Here is a 25628-nt window from a genome sequence, read left to right on the forward strand (position 1 = left end):
CTACTCGCTGTATGTGATAGTTCTCTTTGGGTATAAATTACTTTTGGTGGATGGTTTTCCCTAAGTGCATATTGTATGCTTTTCTTTTCATTATGATCGTAGAATGGTGTGAACGATGTTCGTTAGTGATTTTGAAGACTGATGTTGAAAGATTATCTTTAAACTAGATCTGATGGCATGTTACTTGAGCGGTTAGACAGAAATGGACGTAAAATAACGAGGTGGAAATTTGAGATTCATAGGATTTGTTCTCCTTTGTCTTTCTGTGTCGTTTTTCAGGTAAATGCAGCGTCATGTTTCTATACTTGACTAATCCTAAGAAATGGCTGATTGTGACAGCTCCTGATCTTTAGTTCTCTACGTTTTATTGAATTTACTGCAATTGTAACAACGTCATTAAACATTACCAAATGATAATTGAGTTCAAGGACGGTTCTGTGTGATGTTACTATTGTTCTTAATGTATAGTTCTCCATTATTAAAATTACCTATTTCACAAATTTGCTCCCATTAGGCTTATTACACAAAACGAGAACCATGGAACGAAGTGTTAGAAATTATTTTACTTGTTTTCCTTTTTGTGTTACGGGGTATTTTTTTTACTGTAGCGTTACCACGGTAAGGTATAAATGAATATCCCCCCCTCTCCGGAATAAGGGGTATATGGTACATTGTTTCCCTATGTAAACCTACTTAATATTCTCATAATAGGTTAGACTCTTATTCCGGGGAGCATTCAAATATATTTACATTTTTTTGGGTGAAACTAGCACTGAGTTGTTTCTGTTTATTTCGGAAGTGATAATCCCCCATTATATTACCTTACTACTGACATCAGAAGACAAAAGTCACCAGCCTTTGCCCAGCGTATATGCAAGGCGTAATAAAAGCCTAAACTAACCTAACCTGTCACATTAGTACAGTGACACTGTTTTGTTTAGCCGCGCAGTTTTCATTTTCCCGTCGCCTGCTGCTAGGAGCTTAACTGCGGCCATCTGGTCTGCCGGCACTGAAACATTTAGTAGGCCTATAGGAATTTGTTAACCAGCACAAAATAGGTGTTGAAAATGTTCCCCACCAACTGCTACACATTGTTGACACCTTATGAAATTGTTAATTACTTTAAGAAGTTCTGCTACACTGATTAACTCTATTTCAGCTCTTATATTATAGTACTAGCCGTACCCATGCGCTCCGCTGCACCCGTTAGAAATAAATATAAAGTAATTACATAATTAAAATAGGACATTTGACCCAGAGAACATTCGTGTTTGATAGAAGGATAAAACATGTTTCTTAATTTTTATTACATGCAACCATAGTTTAATGAACATTGGCATCATTTAGATTTAATGTGTATACTTTATTTTACGGTTAAACGAGCGTTGAGCGGATTCCGCCGATTTTGGAATAGACACCGACGCACTTAGGTTAGGATAGGTTAGTTTAGGCTTTTATTATCCCGTCAAGATGAAGGTGAAAGCGATTGTGTGTGATTTTTTGTTTTCTATGTTGGCAGTTCAAGTACGTCGGTGTCTATTCAAAAATCGGCGGAATCCGCTCAACGCTCGTTTCGCCAAAAAGTGTGTTGATAACGGATGTACTCCGATAAGTACGTTTTTAATTTGTTATGGGGGCTCTTGAATCTCAGGAGGAACAACTATTACAACAGCGCAACATAATCTGCTTGGCTCATTACCCAATTTGTTTGCATTGCATTTATTGCATATGTATTTTATGTATTTTAACACTATTCAATTGAGCATAGTTAAAATTTGGATTATAAAATAATGGAATGCTAAGCTAACATATTATTACTGCACACTAAATCAATACACTCTTGTGGTTCGTTAATTCTCTGAGATTAAAATGAATGTGTACTTAAACATTATTTTAAGAAATATAGGAAACGAATATACAGAATAGCCTATCAAGTTTTCTGTGCATAAGAAGCTATTTTAATCTTACCTGTCCTCAATTCACTCAGAAGTTACTGTAATAACATTATAGCATTATCTCCATCTAGAGAAACTACACTTTCCAATGATGAAATAATAATTAATTATACAAATCGGTTAATTTAGCTTCCGATATTACTTCATACAAACACAGAAACATTCTGTGTAGGTTATGTTTCATAGCTTTCGATTGTTGTTGTCAAAGGCCCCTTATAGACGAAGTCATTTGTTTTTTATTTCATTACACCCCTTAGATGGCAGTTATTTTAATTTTAAAACTCATTTATCTCATTAAAATTTTTCAAAGAATAAAACTTATCAGAAATGATTTTTAAAGAAGATTTTGTTATGTAACTCTTTTTACAAAAATCAATAATAAGCGAGATATTTTGATTTATTTAATTCAGGCCCCCTGATAACCCCCCTTTGAAATAAAATATTTTGAATGCCATATAGCCTAAAATCTAAGTTACAATGAACTTAATTTATATTCCAATTTTCATCGAAATCCGTGTCCACACCTGTGGAGTAACAGTCAGCGCGTCTGGCTGCAAAACCAGGTGGCCCGGGTTCGAATCCCGGTCGGGGCAAGTTACCTGGTTGAAGTTTTTTCCGGGGTTTTCCCTCAACCCAATACGAGCAAATGCTGGGTAACTTTCGGTGCTGGACCCTGGACTCATTTCACCGGCATTATCACCTTCATATCATTCAGACGCTAAATAACCTAGATGTTGATACAGCGTCGTAAAATAACCCAGTAAAATAAAAAAATTAAAAAAAATCGAAATCCGTTCAGCCATTATCGCTTGAAAAGGTAACAAACATACATACAGACAGACAGACAGACAGACAGACATACAAAAATTTCAAAAAAGCGATTTTCGGTTTCAGGGTGGTTAATTATATATGTTAGGACCAATTATTTTTGGAAAATCGAAAATTATCAGAAAAATTTTGGCTACAGATTTATTATTAGTATAGATTTAAGCTCATTTATTGTATGTGGATTTTTCGCATAGACCTCATTTTTGCGGGGTACGCTCCTATCTCATTTAATATTTCTTCTGTAAGAACATGTCTCCTCCTTTGTATTTTACGATAATTTACTGATCTTGTCTGTTTGAATTTTTTGGCTAACCTTATTGTAGTGGCATTAGGCACGGGTGTATTTGGAAATTTGTTACGGAAGTTCTGTCATGTTCTCGCACAAGATTTTCTGTATTTTATGTATGTAGTAAGGATATACACAATTCCACGTAATGAAAATCGCATTGCAACGACGCCGAACACACACACGCAACACAACACGACTAATTCAAGCTTCACGCACGAGTGCAGATGATAAACAAACTCTCAACTGTCACTGTATGTCGCGGTGCTCCTTAGGCAGGAAACACACTAGCTGCACGGGCAACATGCCAAATGAAAACCCCGTGGCATAAGAAAACAGTGTCACTGTATATGCAAGGCATAACAAAGGCCTACTGTGCCTTATACCCACTCTCGCCAGCAACTAAGTTTTAATTTTATCTTTTTTGTCCTTCCAGTGAAGATATGGGGAGTACCAGCGGAGATGAACTAAAGGAGCTGAAGCGTGATGTTATGCTTCTAGAGGTATGAATTTGAGTTATAAAAAAGTAATGAGGTTCGAGAAACTGAACTAATAACTACTTAAATTTGCTGTAATGCCAAAAAAAATCAACATATTGAGTGCGTCATTAACATTGAGTGAAATTATAAAAAAGAAACACAACACCTTCATCTCTTTAGAATGCCCATATATTACATTTTCGTTGTTGACATATTTTCATTTTTGACAGAGCAGTATAAAACACTTTATTTTCCTGCAGATAGAACATAATGAATTTGTGCTTGTCTTTCCTCTTTGTCTGCAGTCTCTTCTTCGTCGTCCTGTTTTACAAATTGGCAATGTCGGTGTCTCGCATTGCAAACTCAATTTTAGAGTTTTTATAGCCCTATTTCTAAGTAATGTGTCTGTCCACTTCTGTGGAGTACCAATTGGCATATATGACCTTGAAACGAGCAGGCCCAGGTATAAATCCTGGTTGGGACATATTTCCGAGGTTCCAATTGAAGCAGAATTGCAGGGTAATTTTCGGCATTGAATCTCGGACTCATTTCGCCTTCATTAAATTCAACTTCATCTATCATCTTTCAGTATCTAGTTTTAGGCCAACCAGGGCTGCGGCATGTGTAGCTAGTACCGTGATTTGCATACAGATGGAATGTGTCTGAGACAGGGTTGGAAAAATACCGTTAGGCCTATATTAAAAAAAATTTAAAAAGTTTTTTTGTTTTCAACTGTTTTTTTATACAGTTTTAAACAGTGCCATGAAATAGTGCGTTTTTTAAAATGTGTTGTTGTTGTCGTCGTCATCGAGTAATGCTGAGTTCTTGGCAATAAAGCCATAAACTCACTTGCTCTCGTATATTTCTCGCATACAGTGGGTTTAGAGAAAAGGGCTGGACATATGATTCTGATCGATTTCTTTCTGAAGACTGCACAATGGACAAAGTGATGAAGAAAATTACAATTTTGTTCGTTTTGACAAATATTAATACCCTGTGAGTAATCAAAAGGATGCAACTGCATTTTTCCTTGGATACTCAGGAATAATATTTTGTACATTGAGACTCTCCCGTCTTCTATTATTTGAAATTTCGTGGAAATAGTTGATATTTTGAGTTGATTAATCTTATAACTGTTGAAAATGATAAAGCTGACATGTTCTTTTTCTTTTTTATATTAAACATAATTTATAAATAGGATTGCGAGATGGGTATTGTAAAAATTAGCAAAACTCCAAATTTTTTAAGAAAAATTCGGGAAACTGGCATTTTAGACATTTAAAATTGATCACCCTGTTTATTAAATGAAATAAGGTTATTTATTCATAAAATTAATATCCTACTAACTAAAAAAAATACATTGTATGAAACTTAATGATGAATTTCATAAAAATATAATATTTTCAAATTTACCTCAGTTTGAGTGCCTGTATTTCTTTGAAGATCTAACATCTTTTAACAGTGAGAATTAATTTTTTTACAACATTATAAAAAAGATTGACATCCAGTTTTGAATTGGACAAAGTTATAATTTTATTCTGATTTCATTAAAATAGTGGGGCATCTCTTTCTGCTGTTTGGCCATTTGTTGTTCATTGTGAGCTTAAGAGGGATTATTCCATGTGGGCACATCCAATCGTACACATCTTTCCACCTCTTTAAATAAACACTTTTTTTTATGGAGATTCCTCATCATCTATTTCTATATTAATAGGCATCGTACTAATGTGAAAAATAAGATGACTTTTCATCAACATCCGCCCCCTATTCATAACTAAACATTTTCTAAAGACCTGAATAGAAGGCAAACATGATTTTGTATTGTAAACACGTAGGATAAACTAAAACATTCCGAAAACGAGAGAAATAACTTGTATGGAAAGAAAAATAAGAGGACATGTTTTGATGATATAATTTTAAACATTGTTTATTATTAACGGAAAAATAAATAATAAACATAACAGAGAATTCTGTTGGCTTAAAAATTAATATAATTAATATCATATAAGTTAGTTTTAAATGTTGTGTTTAAAACGTTTTAAACAACGGATATTGTTTTAAACAATTTTGGACAAAGTGATTGCAGCTAGGTTTTTCGAGATCACTTCTTCTTCACAATATTTACCTATGTGCCAAATTTCGAAGCATTTTCCTGCTTGATGTTGCAGGAGATTCCCTTGTAAGTTTTATTTAACTTGAATCTTTACTTTCATATAAAGATCCACCAGCAGAAATATTTCGTGACATCCAGCCAATAACTAGTAGAGAGACATTTCTTTCTATTTCCATTGCTGTACCATCCTCATAGCCATGGGTGTAGCTCGGGTGGTACATGCATTTGACTGCTGACCAGAGTTGTGCTCAGGCATGGGTTTTATTCCTGCTTGGACTGATCATCTGGTAGGCTTTTCCGAGGTTTTTCCCAACTGTAAGTTGAATGACAGATAATCCCATGGTGAATCCTTAGCCACATCTCATCATAAATTTAATCAGTGCTAAATAGCCTAGTAGCTGATACAGCATCTCTAGATAACCGACTAAAAATTCTCATTGTCTACTGTGAGATATGCCTGAAAACATGCAAATTAATAGGAAAAATACTCTCAATCTGTAATAAACGTAAAGTAATTTCATCCATGTTATTAATTGTAATCTCGGTGTTCAAAGATATCCGACCTAGAATTTTCTGATCATGTAAGTGAACTTTCTAACCACAGGATAAGTCGGAACCAAAGATATTACAAATTGACAAACTCTGAAATAGTTCCACTAACTGGCACTATTTTTGGGATGGTTGAGGAAAATGATGATGTACAAGTAGATTAAACATAAATTATTCTCATAGTTGACAGTATCAACCATTTCCCGCTAAACTCAGTGTTGTTTTACAATCAGCAGAGGGGGGTGAAGTTTTGAATTCTACAGGTGATTCATAAATACCTGTAAAAACTTTGTGGGTGTAATGTAGAGGTAAAACTAAAAGTTCTGTACAACTACTCCAGCAAATCCTTACTTTCAGAGTTATGATGCAAAATGTCCTATCTTGCTAGGTATCAAAAACATGGACCAGTAAAACCTTCGGATGTGTAATGCTTGCCTACATAGCGATTGCATTAGATGTTTATTTGTACACCCCTATTACATACAGTTAATTTTGACCTGATAAGACTTCGTTTACTGTACGTAGGTATGTACTGATCTTAGAATTTTACAGACCCTGTTCAACTCATTTTGAACTGTTTCATAGCTGTTTTGATGTCACTGCTGTAGTTATGCTACGTTCAGAATTTGAGTGGCATAAACGAGCACCTTCAGACGACCCCAAAGGTAGAAGTCTGGCGATCTGGCTGGCCAAGTAACTGGTGATGCACGATCTATCTTACCATACACAACTGAATGTGTAGCTACGGGACGTGGTGACTGTAGGAACTACAACTAAACATGCCTACATACAGTAAATGAAGTCCTATCAGGTCGGAATCAACTGTAGTGGGGTGTACGAATAAGAAACATCTACTGCAGTCACTATGTATGTGAACGTGACACAGCCGAAGGCTTTACTGGCCCATGTTTTTGATGCCTGGCAAGATATGGCACTATGCATCGTAACTCTGAAAGTAAGGATTTGCGGGAAAAGTTGTATAGAACATTTTAGTTTTATTTTTACCTCTACATTACACTCACAAAGTTTTTACAGGTATTTATGAATCACTCTGTATAATGTGGGTATATTTATGTATGATTGGCAACACTATTATCTTTGTCATCAGTTCATAGAAGCAATAACTAAAGAAGCCACACTTACATGAACAAATTATCGAATATTATCAATTAGTAGGGGTCTGGTATCTTTGAGTGCCAGTGTAATCCATTGACACAGAAATTGGTCACTGCTCCGAGACTAAGTCCCACTTCAAATAGCTTGGGAATCATTGTTTGTGCTATGTTTACACGTGTACACTTTGCATAGAGAGATTCGAAGTCTGGTCTTTGGAACCAGAAGAAAGAACTCTATCATTAAGCCATAAAGGCTTCATAGATATGTTGCTGCTATGACTTGATTTCATCCTCAGACTCGATACTTAATATTTCTCTGTGTGAATCTCGCTTGAACCTGAACAACACTTAGACAAATTTATGCTACAGAAGAGCGACTATTTTCCGTGTCAAAGAGTCTACATATACTATTTTTATATCAAGAATTTGTTATTAAAAGAAAAAGATAGATGATTAAGTTTTATTCCAGATTGAGAAGCTGATGTTCGAGACGGAAACACTGAAGGAAGAGTGTGATAAAATACAGCTAGAAAGAGAAATGCTTGAATTGGAATATGAAGTCTTGAAGTTGGAGCAAAAGAAACTGACAATGGAGCTCTCGCTAAGGAACTCTGCACCAAAACCTGGAAACTCTGAAGCAGGGTAGTGAACATTGACGGTGTTTTGAAGTTGTGAGAGTTCCTGGTTATGTTCATATTCATTCCTTGTTTAGGATTGAAGATACTGATCTAATATAGTATATGCTTTGCATTTAATGGATGTAAAGAAATGGAAGAACATGATTGGTGTTTCTGATTTTACATTGTCTTAAGAGTATAATCTGAATAATACCTTTGTATTTCCTTGTAATATTCTGTACACAATAAAATTAAACAATTCAATTATATGTGTGATTTTTTTCTGTTCATTATCTGCTGTTTCTGAGTGATTTTTTTTTCTGTGAATTATGTGATATATTTTATTTTTACATAGTGACTATCTTTTTAGAATTTTTTTTTCAGCCTCTTAAGATAGAATTCGCTTGCTATCTACGAAAATCACAAGTACTTTCAACATTAAATGTTCAGCACATCACTGCTGCTTCATAATGTCATATTGTATTTCTGTCCAGGGAAAATACTTGTCTTTTACAAAAACATTCGTGATATGCGAATGTAAAAGAATATTTTCCCTTGACCAAAAATACAATACTATGTTGGTACGAAGTAGCAGATGTGAATGTTTTCGTGAAAGACGAGTATTTCCTCTGGACCAAAAATATACAATATGGCGTTGCTACGAAGTGAGGGTTGTGTGCTGAACATTTACTCTATCTTTTGCATAAACACACACCCCTGCCACTTCGTAACAGCAGTGGATTGTGTTTTTGGTCCAGGGAAAATACAATATAAGAAGAAGAAGAAGAAATCACTCCAACAAGGGTGCCAGAGCTGAGTAACTTAATTTTTCTAAACTATTCTGTACTCATACCATGGAGTCTACTGTACTTAATTGACCCTCATGAATCATATAAAGATTGTTTGTTGACCAGTACCTATGTGGTGTTCTAGGAGTTTACATGTCCTGTCAGATGGAACCAGGCTTCATCACTCATGAAATACAGCAGCGGATCCAACATTCCACTCTCAATTGTTTGACATAGCCATGTGCAGTAATTCACACGTTTTGCCTTGTCTTCCTCCTTCAGTTCTTGGACACATGTCATTTTATAGGGCTTCATCTATATATGGTGTAAAACACGTTGACAAGACCTACGTGAAACGTTCACTTGTTGCGACAATTTACGTGTCGACTTCTTAGGACTTTGTATCATTCGTGCTCGAATATTTGTGATCACAGTAGATGTACAAACGGACAGGGCAGGATTCTTTTTTGCGTTTGCAACTGACCCTGTAGTACGCCACTTTTTCACCAAATCCTATATACTGTTCTTTGGTGGTATGGAAATGCCAGAAAACTTGTTAGCAAAAATGTCCCGCGTTTCCTTAAATGAAGCGGTAGACACATATGCCTCCACTATTGCAATTCTTTCTTGAAGAGAATATATCTCGCTGAGATATTTACTTCACACATCTGAACCAAGTTTTCACGGATTTCGTACTGACAATACAATACAAAACATAGTCGCAAAGCTTTGCAACAATAAGTGACAAATTGGCAGGCGATAATGAACAGTCTGTACTCAGGCTGGTTTTTCATGCGCTTCTCTGTATAAGGGCTACCTTAATTATTTATTTATAGTTGGACAGAGAACCAACAACTTTCAGCAGATTTTGTATAGATATGAAGGACTCGTATGCATTCGCCATGTCTCATACTTGTCCTATCATCACTCATTACTCGCAGTCAAAGAACTCATTCCACCTATGCCTATAAAAACTATAACTAAAAAATAACGAAACAAAAATAAACATATAATCTACAATACATCTATGCTCTGCGAATTTTTATTTCCTTACAGCTAACAAATTTTGTACCTGGAAAAGTCTTGTAAAGGAAAGGTTTATAACAAAAAAAAGAGTTTGTGACTAAAATGGAGACTGAAAATATTGAAGATTAGTTGAGAAGCTCTTTTTGTCAGTGCTTATAGCAAGTGAATAAGGGATGCACTTACCTTGAATGAATCAAATGTAAACAGTACGTTTCTTCTTCTTCTTCTTCTTCTTCTTCTTCTTCATCTTCATCTTCTTCTTGCCAACAATGGAGGCTGAGTCCATTTGTTGCCTCTAGTAGTCCAATAGAGTGAATTGATATTCCCTGCTTCTTGTAAAGACCGAAACAGACTAGTACGAGTAGGTGGTCGTCCATTTTGCTAGGCAGGTGTGTTCGGTGGCTAATCTGAAGGCAGCAGAAGCTTCTTCCTTGATTGGTAAAGATAGTATGTATATGGAAGCAGTAGAGGCATGGTTGAATGAAGGTGGGAAAGACGTTATTCACTGCTAGCTAGTATTATTATTGTTGTTGTTATTATTATTATTATTATTATTATTATTATTATTATTGCGTCTTCAAGTATATAGAAAAACTGAATAGCCTAATATTAAAGGGGAAAAATTTTTCCAGAACCTTTGGCTAAGCACGCCAATGCTCTACCCGCTGAGCTATCCAGGAATAGGGTTACTATATGTCAGCATTTATGCGGACATGTCCGCTTTTTGATAATAGAAATAGTCGTCTGCATTCATTTTTGGAAATTCTCTAATTTTGTCCGAGTTTTTCATATTGAAGTCTTATTTATTAATTTTTGTTTCGTTTGGTCTTATGCTGCTATGAGAAGCATATTGCAGTATATGTGATTGTTAAATGTGTAAATGCTATTTATCCAGATAATATATATCCTTCATTTTGTTAATTTTATTGTAAATAGCATAGATCTAATGATAAATATGCAGAAGCTACAGAAGTGATGTAAATGACGAAGTTGGTACAAGGAGTTCGTTGAGGGGAGGAATATGTCAGCATTTTCAGATTTCAGAATATGGTAACCCTATCCAGGATGGTAGATTTCAACTAAGACTTCACTTTTCTTAGGATACTGAAAGAACTAGATCTTTACATAAAAAAAGACCAGGAGGATCAAGTGACCCCTCTTGAGAGGTTTTAACACTATAAAAATTAAAATTAATCTGAACCTAACAAATTGGGAAATAAAAATAAAATATACTTATTTATGTCTAGATGGAGTTGTAAGTCTGGAACCCTTCTCTTCTACACTTCTTTCAATAATTCATCTATAGTAGTTTTACTTGAGAAGCTTTTGTCATCCAGTCTGCTCTCAAAAAAGCTGAAAGGTAGAATTTATGAAACAGTTATATTACCGGTTGTTCTGTATGGTTGTGAAACTTGGACTCTCACTTTGAGAGCAGAACAGAGGTTAAGGGTGTTTGAGAATAAGGTGCTTAGGAAAATATTTGGGGCTAAGAGGGATGAAGTTACAGGAGAATGGAGAAAGTTACATAACACAGAATGCACGCATTATATTCTTCACCTGACATAATTAGGAACATTAAATCGAGATGTTTGAGATGGGCAGGGCATGTAGCATGTATGGGCAAATCCAGAAATGCATATAGTGTGTTAGTTGGAAGGCCGGAGGGAAGAAGACCTTTGAGGAGGCGGAGACGTAGATTGGAGGATAATATTAAAATGTATTTGATTGAGGTGGGATATGATGGTAGAGACTGGATTAATCTTGCTCAGGATAGGGACCGATGCAGGCTTATGTGAGGGTGGCAATGAAACTCCTGGTTCCTTAAAATGCATAAGTAAGTAAGTATAGTAGTTTTACAGGAAAATAGAGCACTACATTCTTGCAGATTATGTTTTCCTTGCTTTTTAATTTCTCTTAGTTTTATATGAACATAAAAGGGTCAAATCTCTTTTCGAACATCATAACTTTATTTTCATAAATAAAAAAGAAATACATATTTGTACCAAATTGAAACATGTATAACTAATATAACAGTCATATTTATATACAGTTTATTTAAAAAAAAAATACTCATTTACTCTCATTCATGCATACACACACACATACATACAGTAACCATACAATGAACGTTTTCATTATGACAAATGAAAACATGTTATGTCTGAATTTTGCATTAAGAAAATTTTATAAATATGAGATGAACAATGCATGAGTAAAAATGATAAAAACACTGTACATTTTAACCTGGTAACTATTATTCAACAAGTTATTCAGTTCATTATCGTCAAAATTTTATTGTTCCGTAAAAATATTGATGCACTATCAAATAGTTGGAAGACCACTATTTGTTCATTATTGTATCACGTTATGTGTAAATGTATAATAGTTTACAATTATAAATATTTGTGACAAAATGTATACCGGTACGCTGATACACACATTACTGTGTATGAATGTTCAATCTGGCAAAGGAGGGGGTGAAAAAAGCTTCCCTCATTCTTACGCCATACGTGAATGGGATCAGTAATTCATTATATACATATGTTAACCTTCTTGCAATTTTAAATCATTTCATTTTTTAAAATTTAAAATTATTCCATTGCAAAATTCTGTTGACCTTGCAGTTTTAAGTTATTTCATTTTTCGAAATTGACACTATTCCAGTTTAGCTTAAATATACATTTTAAAATTGCATAATATCCACGACACTAACGTAAACAAATTGCTAAAAGAGGTAAAAAAATGTACGTTTTCTATTATGTCCTTACTGTACCAGTTCAGTATTTCTGGCTTTCTGTGTTTGCAACTGACGGAGCACTTGTTTCCCCTCCCAACTGCCTCTGAATCTCGTCCAATGATTTACCCTTAGTTTCAGGAACAATAAAGAAAACAAACAACGTTCCGATGATAGATATCACGCAGAATATCCAGAATGTTGTATGTTCTCCAAATTCAGTAACCAAGTCTGAAAAGAACTTGGTTACAAGAAATGCCAGAATCCAATTGAGAAGACAGGAAAGTGAACTAGCGAATCCTTTGATATGCGGTGGGAAAAGTTCACCCACCATCATCCATGGGATAGGACCGTAGCCGAGGGAAAATACAACAATAAAGATGCACACGCTGGTTAGGGGCAACCACCCAAGGCTTGATCCAGCCTCCCCCTGTTTGTCCAGGATGAAAAACACTCCGAGGAGAAGAGAGCACAATGCCATGACAGAGTCAGAGATGAGGAGAAGTATTCTACGACCTAGACGATCAACAATTAGAGTTGAGATGAAGGTGGCAACTGTTTGGATCACACCCACGATGATTGTCGCTATAGCTGGTTCCAACGTACTTCCAGCAGCCTGTAATGAAACATTAGAATAGTTTTACTTAGTATAAATTAAATTTACAATTCATACTATACGTGAGTTATGTTCACTGGCAAAGTATGACCAGAACATTAATATTATATTATTATTTTACAGGGTGTTAAATAATATGTGGGAAACCGGAAAGTGGGCTTAAAAACAAGCAAAAAGTTTCATGTAAACATAAAGCCTATTTCACTTTGTTTTTTTTTTTTTTTAATTACAGCCCCTTTCAGTCCATAGGTACTTGTTTGCTTATTATAACTTTATTTTTACATATTTATTTACAAAGTCCATGCATAATTCTATAGATAATGCTCAAAATAGCCACCATGTGAGTTCTAATACAGACTTCAAAGTGCCACATGGACTATCTTACTCTCTCCCATATTCCAGTTGTGTTTTATCTGCTGACATTCTTCTTCAACATTCTTGCCCTAATCTATGTTATTTTCATTCACATTTGTATGTAAACTAGAATTCTGATTGTTAAAGGAAAAATGAAAATAAAAATGTTTGTATCCCAAAACAGCTTTTTTGGAGTTATCATGTTCTGATCAAACACCACAGAATTGTTATAGCAGCAAGAGAAAAATGAAGTGGTACCCCATCAAGTGTATCTCGAAACTTCCACTATCCCTAGTTTTTAGATACCAGATGACAATAATGAGTAGATATTCTTTTGTTCTTTTTTTTTTTTTTTTACTTGCCTACTGATTTAATAAGCATGATCCACTAATGTAAGAACTAAATCAGAGGAAATGAAAGTATCTGTAAATTAAAAAAAAGCAGACTTGAATATATATTAATATGGATTTTTTTGCTTGTTTTTAGATCTTGTATACTAGCGACAGGGAACAGCATCTCTCAGAGAGATTAGACCCTCTCGATGCTTTAGTTGCTGTTGTATGTAGGTACTCATGCGGACTACTCTGTTTACAATACGAGTTCCCCATCCCTGCTGTATACATTCCCCAAGGGTTCCCACATATTGAGTAAAACTGTATAGCTATCTTAGCACACAAAATTAAGTACAAGTTTTAGTTAGATTATGTTAAATACATTATACAATTAATGAAAAAGCTTAGATTATTTTTTCATTTGTATGAAGAAGAGGCCCGAAGGCTATTACTGGAGCCCAAAGTTTATGGTGCTTTACCACTCCTATATGTGACAATGGTTGAGTCCAAATGGTCACTTTTTTGTAGATATCATAACTTAGCTATGTGGTGCCATCTGTCGATTCAGTCATGTAGGCTCAAGGTTCAGTGAAATCTCGCTAGAGGATCTTTTCATCCCTCAAAAGCATACTACGTCTCTTAACATTGATGCCATCTATATGCCAATCACAATATTACATCCAGCTGCACTATTTTGGGTAAATACTATTGAAATAATGATGATGGGTATACTAGTACATCTGTTTGGTTCCACCGTTTCAAGCTTATGGCTCAGGGTTGCATAATGTAAGATTTGAAAGAAATATGTCGTAAGTTTGATTCCGAATTTAGAGGTAGATAGCATAATTTCAAATAATGAACCTCGCTGTGTGAATAACAATTTTTATGAAGGAGTCAAGAATGTGTACATCAAATGGACAGTATTTCTGGCAATATACTGGGTAGATAGATAAGTGTCGATGTTGCATCCAGATTTTACTCTATGCTGGGCATATGTGTCTTGACCTACCATGCAGCACGTGAACTGTTGGCAGCAGGACATCAAAGAAATAATTTCATTGTATATGTAAACACACACGAAATGTTATTTTTGAAGAACGAAGTAAACTAAATATAAATTTATTGTAGACTTTGCACCAGAGTCGAGCAAATCGGCCCAAGTCCACGGCCTGGTACACCGCTGACGTCACTGGGCTAAGCAGTGTCGCACAGAACTAGCCCGTGACGTCACCCTGCACCACCGCACGGGTCGCGGCGGACTGCTTATGGAGCGGTTTAGTGCGGTGAACTTGTTTGTATCAAGGCATAAGCCCGAGCTTCCGCTTCTATCAGTTACTTAAGAATTGAGTTGGCGCGGATTTGTGCTTGTGTGTGCGGTTCGATCAACGATCAGCTACTGTTTCAAATGTTTTCGTTTTTGATTTCTGTTTTTCAAGATGAGTCCAAATAATGATGCATCGCAAACAAAATACAGTCTCTGTGAGGCTGCTATTACACTATCAAAGTTCTTTGACAAAGAATATTATGATAAAATAGTTCATCAAAGATCTTTGATGAAAGATAGGATTTGGGGTATATTACACTACATAAAATCTTTTAAAACACGCTTTCCGTGGATTAGTTGATACTAATATTTACGTGTTGAGTTTATGATTTGTTTATACTATTATTTACGCGTTAAGTTTATAACATCATGAATAAAGAACAGAATTATGCTTGTTTAGCTGCAGTTAGTTCAATTAGGCTATTACAATATGCATGTTACTGAGAAAGAAACGCCTTTGAGTTAAACTCCTGATCAGAATACAAATATGTGGTCAGGGGTTAAACCATGGATTGCAAGACGTGATAAGAGAGGTATACATCAGAACTTATTGAAAGACCTACAATGAGAGGACTTGAAAAGTTATACAAATTATTATAAAATATTATTTACTTAAAAATAGCTTTTAACGAACCCACAGGTTTATTGCCGCCCTACATAACCCCGCCATCGGTCCCTATCCTGTGCAAGATTAATCCAGTCTCTTTCATCATATCCCACCTTCCTCAAATCCATTTTAATATTATCCTCCCATCTACGTCTCGGCCTCCCCAAAGATCTTTTTCCCTCCAGCCTCCCAACTAACACACAACTATATGCATTTCCGGATTCGCCCAAATAATATTAATATTATATTATAAAAATTATTTATTTACATTTCATTTCCTTCATACTCCGATATCAGAATTTTTGTGGTAGCAACAATCTAGTTATATTTGCGTTTCAAGGTATAGAAATCTTTTATCAAAGATAACAAGCTGCACTTACATTTAATAAAAGATCTTTTATCAAAGGAACTTTTACAAAATAAAACCCAGTACACTGTCATATATTGTATAATATATATTTTATAAATAGATCTTTGCAAAAAAACTTTGATAGCGTAATAGCAGCCCGGAAAAACTTCATCACAGACACCGGCTGTGAAAGCATACTTTCTAAAATACAGTCTCTCTAGATAAAAAGTAGTGAAGGAGAAAATCGTGCTAGAAAGTTTAAAAATACAAAGTCGGATGAAAATTTCAAAAAGTACCATAGGGACAGTTTTTAAATCTGTGTTCGACATCAGTGGAAAATATTTTAATTTTGTACTGTGTCCTGTATGCTTATGCCACACGCCAAGCAAAAGCACAGCTAATGCGCGCAAGCAGGAAAGGAGTAGAATGCAATCAACTGGCGGGATGACGTCACCGCACTGAGCAGTGCGGTGGGCTAAGTTGGGCTGCATAACCCAGCGTGATGGGCTACGAAGCGGCTGCGCCAAGCAGTGTTGGTTTTGGGTGGGCTGGGCTGCTTAAGCATTAGGATTGACAGTGCTGCGCTGAGGGCCAGTCTGCAGGACTCTGCTTTGCACTCAAACATTAGACAACGAGGTATACTCACTATAAAAATTTTTGATGTGTAGAAAATAACAGCGTTCACTCCACTGAGCTGCTGGAAAATCATGAGTCCAAATGCAATTATAAGTCCTCTTTTAGCAGCTCTTGTACTGAATGCTTCTTTTATGGACAGTTTCTGTCTGGCAGCTTCATCAAGGGTTGCCTGCATGTCCTGCAGTTCAGAATCCACGTTGTAGTGTTGTCCTATATAAACAGAACGAAAGTGATAAGAAGAGATCGAAAATATTTGTGGTACATAAAATCTGAGGTACAATAACAACCAAACTCAGTGACGTGAAATAATGATGATGATGATGATGATGAAGACAACGATCACTAGGACGACAATGACGACAGTACCATTCTTAAGCTATGCAGCAGTCTTCAACGAGTAAACACTGTTTCTCTCTGTCCACAAAACATGTCACATAACTTTCGGTACTTCTGGTTGTTCTTTATGTTGTGAAACCTGGACTCTCACTTTGAGAGAGCAACACAGGTTAAGAGTGTTCGAGAATAAGGTGCTTAGCAAAATATTTGCGGCTAAGAGAGATGAAATTGCAGGAGAATTCGTCCGTCAGATGGGGACGTTAAGCCTGGCGGTCCCCTTGGTGCTATTCGACAGAAGTAGGTTATGTGCTGGCACCAGGTTTCCCCTTCTCCCTTCCTCATCATCATCATTATCATCACTCATTCCAGACACTTACACATACACTGAACCTAGTACATGACATAACTCTCCACAGATACACATCATGTACAGTGTGGCTCACCAAAGTGGTGTACAACTAGAAAAATGGGTCACAGTCCTGCCATCTATCCGTAATATGCGGAACCGAATCACGTAAAGTGAAGTGGGTAGGCATTGGATACATGCATGCATACATACATACATGGATAAAATTACAGTACATAACGCAGAACTGCAAGCATTGTATTCTTCACTAAACATAATTAGGAACATTAAATCCAGACATCTGAGTTGGACAGAGCATGTAGCATGTATGAGTGAGTCCAGAAATGCAAATACAATGTTAGTTGGAAGGTTGGTGGGAAAAAGACCTTTGGCGAGGCTGAGACGTTTATGGGAGGATAATATTAAAATGTATTTGAGAGAGGTGGGATATGATGCTAGGGACTGGAATAATGCCCAGGATAGGGACCGATGGCGGGCTTATGTGAGGGCAGCAATGAACCTCCGGGTTCTTTAAATGCCATTTGTAAGTAAATAAGTATCATACTTCTACCGAAATTCAGTTTTTTAAAGTTATTTTTGTTATCAGTTGATTGTAGGATTAAAACACAGCTTATTTTGTGTAATTTCCTAAATTAATCAATAGGGATGATTTATGTTCTCTCTTGAAGGGTATACACCATTTTAAAATAATTTAATATACAAACACAACTATTACATGAAACGCTCAATAAGTTTTTGTAGCTTTATTCTCTTCAGCTCTAATCAACAACAAATCAGGTTGCCAGGCGACGATAGAAAACAAAAGATTGCGAAAACGAATGAGGTGTATAAACAATTGAATGCTCTTTCATATTTAAGTATAAAAATATAGGGGTGCCATTTGAAATTTCAAAGTGGTGGTGGCTGGAGGGGTTGAGGGGGTGAAATCTAAAATGCAAGTAAGCCTGGTTTCAGACTTCCCCCTCAATATCTAAAATGACATGTTTTTTGTTTAAATTGAATTCAATTTAAATAATTAGTAATTTAGACTGGAAAGTTTTGAAATGAAAGCCCTGCATATATTATATAAAGTGAGAATCTTTTAAAACTATCAGTTCGCAAGTCAGGTGCTTACCAGAGCAACCCCCTTGCAACCAAAGGCATCTGTTACTGTGAACTTATCATTGCCACAACACTTTACTGGCATTTCCTATACAATTACATCACTTCCATACTATATACTGATATGTTAGGTGGGAAAATAAAGTTAGCACGTAGTTATTTATACCACTAATACATTTTTCATTTTCACTGCTATTTTTAATGATCTAACTTCTGAAAAATGTCACTTAAAAGAAAATATCTGAATTTTAAAATCAGAGACAGATATATTGTGAGCAAAAATATTTATATTTACCTCTGAACCACTGGAGAGATGCTTTCGCTTTATCATGTTCGCGTTTCTGCAGGTGATACAGCGGCGTCTCTGGCATGAAGAAGAAGATGACACCGAAAACAAGTGGCACAATGCCACAAACCAAGGACAAGACGAAAGCATCCACTTCTCTGCCGAGTACGTAAACAAACAAGATTCCGACAGTAACCATCAACTGGAAATAGCTTCCCAAAGTGCCACGTATTTCCTTTTCTGCGATCTCACTTGTGTATACCGGTGCCGTGAGACTGAATGCCCCACCCATCATTCCAGTAAGGAAACGACCCACCATGTACATTGCGATCTGCACACACAGAAAACTATTTAGTATCACATGGTAGGTTAGAACATACACATATACCATTTCCTCATCAGTAACAAGACACTAACACTAGTGATGAATTGAAGAGATAGTCTGAAAAAATTGCCATACAAAGACAGACAAATGGTATGAAAATCACTTTTTCGGTAACAGAAATGTTGCCATATCCGTGAAAATCTTGAAATCGATTTTTGCATAACCATAATACTTCTTTATACTTCGTATAATGAGAATGCGAAAGTGATGTCGAAAAAATTGTTCTTTTGGGTTTATTTTATTTATTTATTTTCTGCATTTATTTATACATGCATAGACTCAGGTTAAAAAACAATATTTTTTCCTTAGTGTCTTTCAAACTTTTGTGACATGATTCTTGGAAGTAAACTAAGCAATTTATGTAATTCAAACTTGAAAATCGAATTTGGGGGCCCAAAGAAAATTTTCTTTGGAAAAAAAAAAAATAAATAAAATACAAATAAAATTTTGGACCGACCTAACTATATTAGAAATTGACCTTTCGCCAAAATGATCCCCTACTTATGGAGAATGTTACATACTAAAATGATTTATTTATCTTGAACCATTCAAAAGATATGCCACATTATATAAGCACTTCAGAAAAAAATGTATGTATATTTGTATATTTTTTGGGAAAAAATAATTATAATAGATCGAAAATAATAATTTTAGTTTACAATATAGCCACATGTTTAAGCTCCAATTTGGTATGTCAGTGAAGTCTTTTGCCCAATTGAAAGTCTATTTTTTTGTTCGTCGGAAGGAAAACAATTGTCGGAAAATGTGAAATATGAGAAAATGGACACTGAAGATGGCGTAAGGTATGGAAAGTATAGTGCGCTTATATTGCAAATGCCCAAATAATTATGAAATTATTCAGATAATGGGTACAAATTATATATTTTTTAAAACTAGAAGAAATGAGCTTCCAGATGAGGCAAAAACATTATTTACCAAAATTTTTAAGAAATTTGACATTTCTAGAGTCGATATATACCCTAACATCTATGGGCATATCGCATGTGTAGAATCTTTGGGTATCAGTAGATCGTTGACTTTTGTTGAGTTTCTGTTTCTGTTATGTTCATGTAACTGATTTACATTTTGTTTTATATTGTCAGACTCCAAAGCAGCTATTCTATCAATAGTCTCTAAACACATACCTTCATCTCAAACAGCAGAAATAACTAAAATGCTCTCTCAATTAATATCACTCAATAAAAGAATTGTATTCCAATGGATACCATCCCATTGTGGAATCCTGGGAAACGAGAATGCGGATGCTTTAGCAAAAAAGGGCAGCACTGCTACTTACAGAGCTGTTACTAAATCTACGTATTACTCTGTGAAAGGATTTATTAAATCTACATACTTAGACTTCAACAAACAAAATTTGATAACACAATCTCAAGGGAAAAAATGGAACTCTCTGCATCAAAATCCACAGTTAATTCCCGATTTACCACGAAAATCGTCTGTAGCTGCATTTAGATTGGCAACAGGCCATGATTGTTTGGCCAAACACCTGCATTGAATTGGAATATATCAGTCCCCTATCTGCCCATTGTGCAACTCAAACCAAGAAATGGATTCGGAACACCTCAAAATCTGTGCTTCAGTGGCTGGCTATGATAATAGCTTTGAAAAATATTGGAGTGCAAGAGGTCAAATGACTTTATTGTCAAACGCCTGGCATTAGAAAACAACAACAACAACATTTTGTTTTAATGTTTATGATATTGATGATTAAGATGGTGATGAATCATGCATGGTATGTAAATTTCCAATCCAGCATTTGCCTTTGTGACTGACGCAAACCATGAAAAACTCCAGTCAGACTGGGTGGCCACGGAGTTTGAACCTGGGACCTCCCGAATGCAAGTCTCAAATGGTAACATCTGAGCCACCTCCTTCGGTATTTCATTTTTCAATAGATTTATTTTACGTTATATGATATTTCAAAGTCACTTCCTTCCTATGCAAGTATGTTTTCCCACTGGACCCATGGGAAAAACGTCTACACTCATTATGACACTATTGAATGAAGTAAAAGGTATGCCATCATTTTTATGTCACGTGACAGAGCCTGAGTTGAATACAGTCTTAATTTCATAAATCTTTTCATCCTAGAACTTCAATTTAGATTTATGAAGCATACCAATTTCTTCAATATGTGGTACTGATACTTATACAGAGTGGAAGTGATATAACTGTATAGATTGAAGGGGTCAACAGAATACATTAAAATAGATAAGAAAACTTTTGCGGTTTTTAATTAAGTGCATGTTTAATTAGAAAATTAGGCAGAAACTCTGCGAAGTTTGGCAACAGCACATCACTGACTCACCCACGAATACACATACTAATTCACGTCTGAATAGCAGCATTCCATCTCTTAGTCACTGCAGTAGGGTTGCCAAACTTCCTATTTCTAATAGCAGGAAATAATGATACATCTTAATCTATTTTAATTTGCAAGAAAACCGACCATTTTATTTAAAAACTACAAAGAAATAAATAATTCTTTATCAGTTTCTCAGTCAATTTCTCTAAAGATGAGTAAAAATCAGAATCATATACATATAGTAGCCTACTTATCAAGTAAAATAGTGTTTAACATTTAGGGGAAATGTATTTATTTTTTTCTGAGAAAAGTATTCATTTGGGACTAATATGGTATTATTTTATTTATTTATTTAACCTGGTAGAGATAAGGCCATCAGGCCTTCTCTTCCCCTCTACCAGGGGATTACAACTACAATATTAAGAATACAATTACAATTATAATTACAATTAATATTAAATTTACAAATACAATAAAAATCAAAGTACTAAAAGATTAACTGATTAATAAAAGCTAGACAGTTTATTGTAAAAGTTAAGAAGAGAGAAGCATTTCTTTTATTGATTAAGTAAAAATTAAACCTACTCTACGTATTAGTAATTTCTGTTGTACTCTATCCAAGGTCCCTCTGATTGAGGTTCTAGCTGATATGTACATGTATTATCAGCAGGCTTAGGATCCGAGACAACTTAACAATGAAGTGAAGTTAACAGTGCAACGGAGTACAGATGGAGTGAGGTGGCACATTGGGTTTTGTTTACCTGTGCCTTGGTGTAAAATCTGGTCGTGATCAGAGGTACATTATTCTTCCGTCTCTCACTACGAAACGAACTGAGGCCATCACAGTGCATTTTCAATTCATAGTGAACAATTTTTTCGAATTAGCTGCAAGTATGTAGATTGTTGTTCATTGTAATGCTAACGCCTTCAACATCGCCAAGGGACATGGAAACTTGTGAGTTATGTATCCTACTTCATTTTCCACCGTCACTATATTGTACTATTAACAGTAAAATATAGCATAGCACATTGACGCCGTTGTTTACATTCACAGTATGTCTGTCTACTACGTTCAAGGAACTCTATAGTCAAGTTGTGCGTACATTGGTTGCTAAAGTGTCCCAGATTCTAAGCCTGATTATCAGGTAGTATATCTCACGTTATGATATGTGTCATAGGAGAACAATTGTCTTTATATATCTGAAGCCTGATTAATGTAATATGTTACGTCAGCGATGTATAAAATGGAGGGGAGAAGAAACTGGCCAACCTATCCCATTATATCCTGGCTTAGTTGTCTCATGAGTGATGTCTTAGTGGTGTCACTTATGAGGTTCAAACTTGTCTTCGGACAGTTGACTAAACAAAACTATCCAAGGAATAAGCTGTTAAAATCTGCAGTTACAGTTCCACTCTGTATGTATCAAATATGTATGAGTTCTGAAGATGGCCACTAGCAGGCCGAAACATGTTAACACGGTAATAAAATTTAACATGTGAAAGACACACAATAAGTTTTCCGAAGTGATATAGTGTTAAAAGTTGTGTAATCAAGATGTGTATATATATATATATATATATATATATATATATATATATCAAATATCATACTCACAGAATCCTCAGCCCATGCAATGAGCGCCCATCCTGCAGTGAACGGCAGCACCAATCCCAACATTGTCAGTTTGCGTCCAAATTTGTCAATTAAATAGCCTATAGGAAGAACTACAGTTGCTGCTCCCAGTGCCATTAGAGCACCTATCCATGACCAATTGCTTTCGCCAAGCTTGGTTTCGAGAATGGTTCCTGTCGGTGAGGTCCATGCAAGAACATTGCCCAGAGCAAAAGCACCCAAAGTAACTGCAACAATACAAAGCAACTGGTATTAGTACGAGTACATACTCCTAGCAGTGGAGTACAGGTATCTTAAATAACTTTTAAGTTTACAAGCAGGTTCATTAGATTCAATCAATCTTCTTAATGTATCCAGCTGTTTGCTGACAACATAAAGTCCACTGTAGTCTATTCAGTTGTTGTTTTTCACGAGAAATGAGGGGGTATTTTATAGATGCCTTTTGCTAGTAGCCAGAGTTGGGGTGTAGTCAATATATACTGCAGGGCTGTGTCTTCTGCAACTGGTACTGATGATTTTAATTTACTTCTTTTGTGGTTTATGGATGGACAGTATAGAAAAATATGTTCCACATCTTCATCATGATTATTACACCACAGACATGGTAGGATTATCAGAAATGTGAAATCGGTGTAGGTACAATTGAGTGACAATGTGACCTGTTCTGGCTCTTGTTAAAAATGTTTGAACATGTCTGAGCAAGTTTTTGTGCATTTCCAGGTCATTTGGTTTCTTTTGTACAGACTGTAAAATTTTTCCTTTGTCAGAAGAGAACCAATTGCTGATCCATAGATTAGGTTCATTAGATTGAGTCCAGAAAATTGTATAAGAAATGAGTTTAATTTATTAATGTTTTAAATATGTAAATACCTATAAAATAACTACAGAGACCGGATTTTTAGGTTTTTAAAAAGTCCATTTTAGCTTACTGGAATAGGTGAAATAGGTTTTTTTTTAAGGCTTTTTGTCCGAACTATGAAAGGGGTCGCAAAAATTTCCAGACTGTTAAAAATGTACACTCAGTCAGTTTTAAATAACATAACTTTTCCCTCGGTAGCAAAGATGGAATCATTTCCAATTCATTGTCGTAATAAATGTTATTTAATTTTTTTTCTTTTTTTTTACAGTTTGTCAAATACTTCATTTTAATTAGGAAATTCTTATAAATTGTAAAGTTAATTAAAAAATACGTCAGCATACATAGGTCTATATGTACATTTTTAATACGCAGTAATAAAAGTAAATAGGTATATTGTATTCAAATATTTTGTGCATGTGTAATGTCTCCAGTATAATACAACTAGCACAAAATAGAAATCATATTGAATCATACAATATACATCCAAATCCAAAATTATTTACTTTTTATTACTTTGTTTACATTTTGCGAATATACAAAATAAACTTTAATTCAATTTTGAAATTAAATTAAACAATTGAGTAAGGGACAAACTAGAAATTAGCAACAAAACTAAAGGATGCGAAAAACTATCTACAGCTCTACACAAAATAAAATATTTCTTCCAACGATTTAGACTGTGCAAAGGTCCTCATAACACTTATAGCGTTCCCTTGTTGAATGGCAATACTAATTCTTTGTTACCGGTATTTCAATTGTTTTGGCATAGTTTAATAAAACAAAATATAAAAGTTCACTGTTAACATCAGAAGCACCAGAATAAGACAGACTGCACAGAGATCTCAGAAAAGTTAACAACTCGTACCCACACATGCAAGATCACAGTCTTTTATCAGCGAACATTCCCGAAAACTTCACGAATTTCAACAATGCGACTTTTTCGCAAATCATTCACCTCAAGAGAAAGTTCAGTCACTTCATACTGGTGTGTCATATCTGTAATCAGTGGAAATTCCAAAATACGGACTTTTGCGATCAGTGCCCTTGAGAAGGTGAAGCCTCTAAAGGACGGCCTGCTATACAAAGAAAGATGAAAATCCCTGTTAACCATTTTATCCAAAACAACAAAAGACTGAAGAGATAAAGACTGCAGATTGGGTTGCTTTCTTCAGTCCAGAAGAAAATAAAAATTATAAGATGTATTGAAATTTCTGAATATATTTATATGAAACGCAGTAAATATAGGAAAATACATATTAATTCTGACTTTTTTTTAGTTTTCAAGGTTCAATTTAGATTTTTTTAGGATCTACAGAATTTGCATATATGACCCTTATGATCATGATTCGGAAAATGATCAAGATATGAGTTTATAAGTAAGGAAAAAATAGGTAAAAACCTATAAATCCGGTTCCTAATTATAACTAATATAAAGCCTTCACAGGTGCAGACTCAGAAACGAAAATTGAGCCACCTAACTTTTCCAAGTTCCAGTTATAACATACTGAGTAAGCTCAGTTTGAAAACTCGCTCAGTCTGTAGACCAGTGCATCAATCAATAAATCTTCTTAATTGTTCGCGTAGGCTTCCGCGGCTGATGTACATGCTGTGTGGATAAGCTTCAGGG

At 35.2% G+C, this 25628-nt stretch overlaps 1 protein-coding gene and 1 long non-coding RNA gene across 6 annotated transcripts in view; one reads left to right on the top strand and one right to left on the bottom strand.

The window, feature by feature from the left end:
• Positions 1-42: 42 nt before the first annotated feature.
• On the top strand, positions 43-8211 carry LOC138696764 (uncharacterized). The gene is made up of 3 exons (XR_011331456.1): positions 43-279; positions 3506-3572; positions 7795-8211. It is a non-coding gene; the product is annotated as an uncharacterized lncRNA (long non-coding RNA).
• Positions 8212-11700: 3489 nt separating this feature from the next.
• Positions 11701-25628, bottom strand: part of nebu (solute carrier family 2 member nebulosa) — a 135157-nt gene continuing 121229 nt past the window's right edge. For all 5 annotated transcript variants that reach the window (XM_069822151.1, XM_069822153.1, XM_069822152.1 and 2 more), the window contains exons 3-6: positions 23125-23369; positions 18808-19129; positions 16719-16918; positions 11701-13106 (exon numbers count right to left, since the gene is read on the bottom strand). In XM_069822151.1, the coding sequence (XP_069678252.1) occupies positions 12534-13106; positions 16719-16918; positions 18808-19129; positions 23125-23369 (1340 nt within the window). In that variant the 3' untranslated portion in view covers positions 11701-12533. The remainder of the gene's footprint in view (positions 13107-16718; positions 16919-18807; positions 19130-23124; positions 23370-25628) is intronic.

This window comes from Periplaneta americana, chromosome 3 (genome assembly GCF_040183065.1).
Source record: "Periplaneta americana isolate PAMFEO1 chromosome 3, P.americana_PAMFEO1_priV1, whole genome shotgun sequence".
Lineage (NCBI taxonomy): Eukaryota > Metazoa > Arthropoda > Insecta > Blattodea > Blattidae > Periplaneta > Periplaneta americana.